At 52.3% G+C, this 10,544-nt stretch overlaps 1 protein-coding gene across 4 annotated transcripts in view; it reads left to right on the top strand.

Annotated features, from left to right (window-relative positions):
• Positions 1 to 35: 35 nt before the first annotated feature.
• Positions 36 to 10,544, top strand: part of APTX (aprataxin) — a 32,277-nt gene continuing 21,768 nt past the window's right edge. Inside the window, exon 1 of one of the 4 annotated variants that reach the window (XM_075604464.1) lies at positions 36 to 187. Coding sequence is in view for 3 of the 4 variants with exons in the window: in XM_075604437.1 (XP_075460552.1) it covers positions 249 to 388 (140 nt within the window). In the remaining variant the exon portion in view is untranslated. Of the gene's footprint in view, positions 389 to 10,544 lie in introns of all 4 variants that reach the window. The other 3 variants (XM_075604455.1, XM_075604446.1, XM_075604437.1) reach the window with 3 other exon arrangements.

Here is a 10,544-nt window from a genome sequence, read left to right as displayed (position 1 = left end):
ATTGGCCAAACGCTGCGTTTCAAGCTTCGTTGACGTAATTACGCAAATGGACCTAGAACGCAAGATTTTGCGGTCCATTGCACCCGTACATGCGTATCGCGGAGAGAAGCGGCCATCTTTATCTGAGGCGAGAAACCAAGTACTGTATCGCTATTAGGAAATGACTCGTGTTTTACTTCAGTTATTTGTACGTAGATTGACTTTGGGTCTCGACGTCACATTATCAGCTTCACATTGCCCCCCCTTTAATGCTAATGAACCCGTTCCGTGGACAATCAGAGCAATGTTGCTACACGCCGCCCCCGGTCTCACTCCTCCCACTCTCCCTTTCCAGCCTGGCGGTGACTCCCTGGCAGTGGAGCATCGAGTCGATAAGCGACACAGATAGGTAAGGCTGCGCGTATAGTGACAGCGACGTAACGTCGCGGCAAAACAAATGCATTGCCGCCAGCGCGTGTGCTTATAGTAAGCACGACGGAGCAACTGTTTGGTCACGATTGCTGGAAGTCATCTCGATTTGATTTTTCCAGCGACCGTAGCCTGACGTCGCCGTCACTATAAGAGTAGCCTTAGGCCGTGCCTATAGTGCCGGCGACACGGCAGGTGACGTCACCCGTCGCCACCGGCGAAAGTTATGTTTCGGCGGGGGTGCGGGATTCCCCCAATTTGATTTGTTCAAGGGCCGTCACGTGACGCGAGGGCCCTTGAAAAATCAAATTTTGCTGGCTTCAGGTTTTAGCGACGGCGATACACAATAAGCGCACGCGGCGGCAATGTATTTGTTTTCGGGCGACGTCACGTCGCCGGCACTATAAGCGCGGCCTGAGGCTGCGCTTATAGCGCTGGCTACAGATGATGTCACCCATCTCCGTAGCCATTGCGAAAGTTGTAATTTGAGTTTTGGGGACGTCTCTGGTTACAAGCGGAGTGATGTCAGGCAAGGGGGAAGGCTGAAACGGAGAGGAGTTGTAATTTCTGTTTCTATGTTGAATTTACTTTAAGTTACGGGAGAGTTTACTATTTTTAAAATGTTAATACTTGACAGACACAATCACATACACACATCCCCCCTCTCCCTGCACATCACACACACATCCCCCCTCTCCCTGCACATCACACACACATCCCCCCTCTCCCTGCACATCACACACACATCCCCCCCTCTCCCTGCACATCACACACACATCCCCCCTCTCCCTGCACATCACACACACATCCCCCCCTCTCCCTGCACATCACACACACATCCCCCCCTCTCCCTGCACATCACACACACATCCCCCCCTCTCCCTGCACATCACACACACATCCCCCCCTCTCCCTGCACATCACTCTCCCTGCACATCACACACACATCCCCCCTCTCCCTGCACATCACACACACATCCCCCCTCTCCCTGCACATCACACACACACCCCCTCTCCCTGCATATCACACACATCCCCCCCTCTCCCTGCACATCACACACACATCCCCCCCTCCCTGCACATCACACACACACATCCCCCCTCTCCCTGCACATCACACACACACATCCCCCCCTCTCCCTGCACATCACACACACACATCCCCCCTCTCCCTGCACATAATACACACACATCCCCCCCTCTCCCTGCACATAATACACACACATCCCCCCCTCTCCCTGCACATAATACACACACATCCCCCCCCTCTCCCTGCACATAATACACACACATCCCCCCCCTCTCCCTGCACATAATACACATACATCCCCCCTCTCCCTGCACATAATACACACACATCCCCCCCCTCTCCCTGCACATAATACACACACATCCCCCCCCTCTCCCTGCACATAATACACACACATCCCCCCCCTCTCCCTGCACATAATACACACACATCCCCCCTCTCCCTGCACATAATACACACACATCCCCCCCCTCTCCCTGCACATCACACACACACATCCCCCCCTCTCCCTGCACATAATACACACACATCCCCCCTCTCCCTGCACATAATACACACACATCCCCCCCCTCTCCCTGCACATCACACACACACACACACACACATCCCCCCTCTCTCTGCACATCCCCCCTCTCCCTGCACATCACACACATCCCCCTCTCCCTGCACATCACACACACATCCCCCCTCTCCCTGCACATCACACACACATCCCTCCTCTCCCTGCACATCACACACATCCCCCCCTCTCGCTGCACATAATACACACACACACACATCCCCCCTATCCCCCCTCTCCCTGCACATAACACACACCTATCCCCCCTATCCCTGCACATAACACACACACATCCCCCCTCTACCTGCACATAACACACACACACATCCCCCCCCTCTACCTGAACATAACACACACACACATCCCCCCTCTACCTGCACATCACACACACACACATCGCCCCTCTCCCTGCACATCACACACACATATCCCCCTCTCTCTGCACATCACACACATATCCCCCCTCTCCCTGCACATCACACACATATCCCCCTCTCCCTGCACATCACACACATATCCCCCTCTCCCTGCACATCACACACACACATATCCCCCTCTCCCTGCACATCACACACACACACATATCCCCCTCTCCCTGCACATCACACACACACATATCCCCCTCTCCCTGCACATCACACACACACATATCCCCCTCTCCCTGCACATCACACACACACATATCCCCCTCTCCCTGCACATCACACACACACATATCCCCCTCTCCCTGCACATCACACACACACATATCCCCCTCTCCCTGCACATCACACACACACATATCCCCCTCTCCCTGCACATCACACACACATCCCCCCCTCTACCTGAACATCACACACACACATCCCCCCCTCTACCTGAACATCACACACACACATCCCCCCTCTACCTGCACATCACACACACACATCGCCCCTCTCCCTGCACATCACACACACATCCCCCTCTCCCTGCACATCACACACATATCCCCCCTCTCCCTGCACATCACACACACACACACACACATCCCCCCTCTCCCTGCACATCACACACACACATCCCCCCTCTCCCTGCACATCACACACACACATCCCCCCTCTCCCTGCACATCACACACGCACATCTCCCCTCTCCCTGCACATCACACACACACACACACACACACACACACACACATCCCCCCTCTCCCTGCACATCACACACACACGCACATCCCCCCTCTCCCTGCACATCACACACACACGCACATCTCCCCTCTCCCTGCACATCACACACACACACATCCCCCCTCTCCCTGCACATCACACACACACACACATCCCCCCTCTCCCTGCACATCACACACACACACACATCCCCCCTCTCCCTGCAAATCACACACACACACACACATCCCCCCTCTCCCTGCACATCACACACACACATCCCCCCCTCTCCCTGCACATCACACACACACACACACATCCCCCCTCTCCCTGCACATCACACACACACATATCCCCCTCTCCCTGCACATCACACACACACATATCCCCCTCTCCCTGCACATCACACACACACACATCCCCCCCTCTACCTGCACATAACACACACACACACATCCCCCCCTCTACCTGCACATAACACACACACATCCCCCCTCTACCTGCACATCACACACACACACATCGCCCCTCTCCCTGCACATCACACACACACATCGCCCCTCTCCCTGCACATCACACACACATATCCCCCTCTCCCTGCACATCACACACATATCCCCCCTCTCCCTGCACATCACACACACACATCCCCCCTCTCCCTGCACATCACACACACACATCCCCCCTCTCCCTGCACATCACACACACACACATCCCCCCTCTCCCTGCACATCACACACACACACGCACATCTCCCCTCTCCCTGCACATCACACACACACACATCCCCCTCTCCCTGCACATCACACACACACGCACATCTCCCCTCTCCTTGCACATCACACACACACACACATCCCCCTCTCCCTGCACATCACACACACACACATCCCCCCTCTCCCTGCACATCACACACACACACACATCCCCCCTCTCCCTGCACATCACACACACATCCCCCCTCTCCCTGCACATCACACACACACACATCCCCCCTCTCCCTGCACATCACACACACACACACACATCCCCCCTCTCCCTGCACATCACACACACACACATCCCCCCTCTTCCTGCACATCATACACACACACACACACACACACACACACACACATCCCCCCCTCTCCCTGCACATCACACACACACACACACACCCCCTCTCCCTGCACATCACACACACACACACACATCCCCCCTCTCCCTGCACATCACACACACATCCCCCCTCTCCCTGCACATCACACACACATCCCCCCTCTCCCTGCACATCACACACACACACACACATCCCCCCTCTCCCTGCACATCACACACACACACATCCCCCCTCTCCCTGCACATCACACACACACACACATCCCCCCTCTCCCTGCACATAACACACACACACATCCCCCCCTCTACCTGAACATAACACACACACATCCCCCCTCTACCTGCACATCACACACACATATCGCCCCTCTCCCTGCACATCACACACACATATCCCCCTCTCCCTGCACATCACACACATATCCCCCCTCTCCCTGCACATCACACACACACACATCCCCCCTCTCCCTGCACATCACACACACACACACATCCCCCCTCTCCCTGCACATCACACACACACATCCCCCCTCTCCCTGCACATCACACACACGCGCACATCTCCCCTCTCCCTGCACATCACACACACACACACACATCCCCCCTCTCCCTGCACATCACACACACACACATCCCCCCTCTCCCTGCACATCACACACACACACATCCCCCCTCTCCCTGCACATCACACACACACACACATCCCCCCTCTCCCTGCACATCACACACACACACACATCCCCCCTCTCCCTGCACATCACACACACACACACACACATCCCCCCTCTCCCTGCACATCACACACACACACATCCCCCCCTCTCCCTGCACATCACACACACACACACATCCCCCCTCTCCCTGCACATCACACGCACATCTCCCCCCCCCCCTCTCCCTGCATCAGAAGCTATCTGATTGGTTTACAGCCTGTCACATGGTGACATCGCTGTAAAAATCAAATTCTACTGACTACAGAGATTTAGGTTACTCCGTTGCTCCTACTATAAGCGCATGCGACGGATTCAATGCATTTGTTTTGACACGGTGTCACCGGCACTATCAGCGCAGCCTAACGAGGCGCGAGCAAGCGAATGCTGGGAGCGGTAGAGCTGTTAACGGTCATATAGATGTGGTGGCGTCGCATTGCCTCTGCAGTTGCGCTCACTTGATTACGTCACCGTCTGTTTTCCTTAGGCTTAGAGCAGGGGTCTCCAAACTTTTCAGTACCAGGGACACATCGTATATTCTACACATTTTTGCGGGCCAAAGAAATAAAAATCTTTTTATAATTTGTATATATTTATTTATATGTTTTATAAATGAATACATTTTTATTTGAATCTTTTTGGGATAATCAGCATGATATGATTCAGAACAAAAGAGAAATGTGACAATTAGGCTGAGTCCATGGTGACTCAGCCCGTGTGGAGGCGTGCTGAGGCTGAGGGAAAGCGGGTGCTTTCCCTGGCCTTGGTTAGCGCGCCGTCGAGGGGCGGGCCAGTGACGTCACGGAGCTGGTTCGCCCTCATTGGGCGAACCGCTCACGTGACCGGCCCTGCGCTCCTGTGAGCGCTAAAACTAAAATTTTCTTAGGACCCACGCTTCCGCACGCTTGCAGAAGCGTGCGCGAGACCCTGCTAAAGCCGCTCTCATTGCGGCTCAAGGGGCTCACTGGTAAGCGTGAGCCCGCCTCCGCAAGGCGCTGACCATGCCGAGGCCTTACAAAGAAAGGATGCTGTGCTTACACTGGGAAATGATATATAATGAGCAAAAAAGTATATATTTCAAGTTGCTGCGGGCCAGATAAAATCTTGTGGGGGGCCTGATGTGGCTCGCGGAGCCGTAGTTTGGAGACCCCTGATTTAGAGCATAAGTTTGTTTATGTAATGATAAAATCGCAATGTGAATAGAACCAGCAGCCACTGCTTGGAAGTGACAAGCACTCCTGGCAGCTTGTATACACTGTTTCTAGTCGGATTCAGAAGGAAAGTATGTTTAAGCAGCAAAACATGTAAAATCGTATTAATTTTTTTTTTTTAAATGAAGCCGTACTGTTATATTAGATAATACTGCATTTTTATTATTATTCAACTCTTAATGCCATTTTTGATGAGTTTTGATAAACTGAGCATACTTTGATTTATATAGCAGGTTTTAGCCCACCTCCCCAGCAGTGTAAGATCTTTGCAACACTTTCCTGTTTGTGAGAATTTGTTGCCAATATTCCCAGTAGTTTGAGTTGTAAACTGTAACAATAGATAATGTTACTTTAATACCATAAGAGTACGTTGTACCTGCTGAGTTACACTAAGAGTTTGGTCCTGCTGCGTCCGACGGCCCGCGCGGCAATGGACCACCAGCCCCTTTCCTCTAGTGTGGAGGTCCCCGCTGGCTCCTTACTACTTGGCTGACTGCGTGCTGTGACGCGTCAGCCGGCCGATGCTGCAAGCTCCTAGTGATTTGCAGCTCTGACGCGTCACGTGGTGCGGCTGTCAGCCAATGAGGGAAGGATGGGAGGGAAGGAGCTACGGATGGGAGGGGGCTTGGGAGGGGAGCAGGGAAGGAGCTGCGGGGAAAAATGTGTGAGTGTATATGTATGTGTTGTGTGTATGTGTTGTGTGTGGGGGTGGTGATGGGGGAGTGGATGGCACCACGATCTCAGACCTGGCAAAGTTTTACCACGCATATCGCGGTCAATTGCCTGTCAGCGCGCCGCCTGTCTGCAGTGCGGGCGCGCTGACTGAGGGAGCGGGGCCTTAGCCTAAGGCTGAGCTTATAGTGCCTGCGACGATGACGTCACGCTTGCGGTCGCTGGAAAAATCAAATTGACAGACCTCTATGAGGCAGGCCCCAGTCGGCGTGATGACGCGACCGCTGGAAGGGGATGTTGTCTTTCTGTGCAGCGATGCTGACTAGCAACCAATGGTTGTGCAGATAGTGTAAACCAATGGGAGTGAAGTATTAGCCGTCATGGCCATCCCCTTGTGCGTCCCATCGCTACTCCTAGACCGCAGATTACAGCTTTTACTGGTGCACGCACCGCCAGGCATGCCAGGACGCAGACTTGGTTTTCAAATGACTAATAGGCCTGAATTGGTTTTGACAAATCCTGTAAACATATTACTTGTAGCTCTCAGTTTTCCTGTTAGTATATACATGTCTTACTCCGTAGAAAGAGAGACATAGTATGATGGCAATGTCAAAGCGCGCATGTGTTTAGCCATAGTTCTATAAAAAAAGATATAGTAAGCTTATAGTTAAACACCTAACAAGTGTCTATAATTCTTACCCATCAAAAGAAATGTCCTACACTACAATAGTAGTTCTCAAAGAGAGATAGGATCCCATAAACTGTAGCAACTATGGCCCATATTATAAAAATTTGACCTTAAAATCTACGCAAACATGTTGGCCAATAGAGTTAATGCTATCTTGCCTAAGTTAGTACACCTCGGCCAAGTCAGATTTGGTAGTAGGCAAGCATCTGGCAATACCAGGCGCTTGGTAAACATACAGCACTTATCTGAAGTCAGAAAGGGCTGTTATATAGTGTGTGCGGCCGCGCGCGCGCGCCTGTTCGAAGGCGCGTGCACGTGCCGCATGCTTTTTGTAAGTATACTGTGAGAGCTGTGAAGGTACAGTGTGTGTGTGTGTGTGTGTGTGTGTGTGTGTGTGTGTGTGTGTGTGTGTGTGTGTGTGTGTGTGTGTGTGTGTGTGTGTGTGTGTGTGTGTGTGTAATTTATTATTTATTTTAAAAAAAAAACATTGGTAAAAAATACATACATACATACATACATACATACAAACATATATATACACACACAAACATACACACACAGTAGCAGCGCGAAAAGATGATTTTCCCCGTCTTCATCGCTGTCTGTCGGCTCCCTGCCGTGCGCTGTATAGAAGGGCTGACTAACCTCAGCCATCTATAACTGCCGTGCGCGCGCACGGCGTAGCACGCCCCGCCACTATAGAACGGCCCTAACTCTTCCCTAGTTGGATTGACTCTTGCTGCGGAAAAGGCTTTTGATAGTTAAAACTGGAATTTTAAGTTTAGTACACAGGAAAGTTTCAGTTTTGGTAATACTTTTATGTTGCCCAAAGGAGCTTACAATCTCTAAGGAAGCGTAAGTGGAAACATAGGGTGCATAAGCAGGTTGGTTTGTTTTAGCTTGTACAGAGCAGCTGTAATATCAGCAAACAGCTGCAGCCTTTGCAGCGACTTGGGTGGTATCATCTTTAACAGAGTCTGGGGTAAAGTGATATTAGCTGCACAGCAAACAGATGACACCCATAGCAGAGATGCATGGCGGAGGTAATGACGAACTCCAGGTCTTTGAAGTTGTCAGTCTTCCTGATGATAACCTTGTTGCGCTGGCTTAGTGGACAGGAACAGTAAAGGGAAAGCATAGTGGGGACCACCTTTGCTACGACTGGGGGGGTTTCCTCTCTAAGGCTAAGGTCCCGCTGCCTCAGACCACGCGCCCGCAGTGCAGACAAGCGGCGCGTGGAGAGGCACTTGACCGCAATATGCGGTCTGTAGGGGGCGGGAGCGGGAGGGGGGGGGGGGGGGCGTGGTAAAACTTTTCCAGGTCTGAGATGAGGCTGTGATGCCGTCCACCCCCCCACCACCCCACATACATACATATACACACACACACTTTTCCCCCGCAGCTCCTTCTCTGCTCCCCTCCCAAGCCGCCTCCCTTCGGTAGCTCCTTCCCTCATTGGCTGACTGCCGCACCACGTGACGCGTCAGAGCTGCAAATCACTAGGAGCTTTCAGCATCGGCCGGCTGACGCGTCACAGCACGCAGTCAGCCACGTCGGAAGGAGCCAGCGGGGACCTCCAGACTGCAGGAAAGGCTGGAGGCGCGCGCCGCCGGACGCAGTGGGACCAAAGCATAAGACTTCAGCCAGGGTGATGCTGAGCAGGCGCTCGCGCTCAGTGCGATCAAGCACATTACTACAATGTTTGTCCAGCGTGTGCCCGTGAGTGCACGGCGCTCAGCTGCTTGCAGAGACAAGCACATCTGTTTCTGCCGCTCGGTGGCGCGTCACGTGAGCGGTTCACCCAATGAGGGCGAACCAGCTCCGTGATGTCATGGCCACAAATCCCCCAAGCAAAATGAGCGCAGAACTCGAGCCCCAGTGTGCTCTCATTCACCCTGGCCGCAGCCTAAGGCTGCGCTTATAGTGCTGGCGATGCGACGTCGCCTGAAAACAAAAGCATTGACGCCATCGCAAGCGCTTTTAGTAAGCGCGACTCAACGGCGACGGCCAAAAATTGGGAAGTCGATTAAAATTTGATTTTTCAGAGGCTGTCGCCACATGTGACAGCCTCTGAACCAATCAATGGCCAGGTCGCCAGCGACGTCGCCAAAAGTTAAATTATAACTTTCACGGGTGACGTCAACCGTCGCATCGCCATCGCGCTCACTACAAGAGCGGCATAAGACAGTCTGGGGTAATGTGATATCAGAAAGGAAATTCAGAAGCAGGAAGAAACCAACAGCAGCACCAAAACATCTGGGGCTTAGGCAGTATGTATGATTAAAAAATAACTTTTAATCTTAGCAGACATCATGGTGGTAACAAGCAACCTCTAACGCGTTTCGTTCTCAAATAAGCGCTTTATCAAAGAGTGGGTTTTTTTGGTGCTGCTGTGCTCCGGTTTCTTCATGCTTCTGGATTTCCTTTCGTTTTACTCCTGGCTGGACGCACGCCTCATAGGACATTACCAACCACAATTGTGAGTACATATATATATATATATATATATATATATATATATATATATATATATATATATATATATATATATATATATATATATTCTAGCTGAGAGACCCGGCGTTGACCGGGAGTAAAATGTCCCTCTCCCTCCTCTCTCTCCACTCCCCCTGTCTGTTTCTCCGCTTCCCCCTATTTCTCCGCTCCCCCTCTCTTTCTCTGTTCCCCCCCCCATGCGAAGCTCCTGTCCCACCCCCCTACAGTGTCCACACACCCACACACACACACAGTGTCACATACACACACGCACACACACAGTGTCACACACACACAGTGTCACATACACACACACAGTGTCACACACACAGTGTCACACACACACACACACAGTGTCACACACACACATACAGTGTCACATACACACACACACACACACACACACAGTGTCACATACACACACACACACACAGTGTCACACACACACACCATGTCACACACACACCATGTCACACTCACACCATGTCACACACACACACACAGTGTCACACACACACACACACGGGACAGGAGGAGGGAGAGTG

This window comes from Ascaphus truei, chromosome 1, assembly GCF_040206685.1.
Source record: "Ascaphus truei isolate aAscTru1 chromosome 1, aAscTru1.hap1, whole genome shotgun sequence".
NCBI lineage: Eukaryota > Metazoa > Chordata > Amphibia > Anura > Ascaphidae > Ascaphus > Ascaphus truei.
The sequence above is the reverse complement of the archived record's forward strand: the minus strand, read 5'-3'. Positions and strand labels throughout refer to the sequence as shown.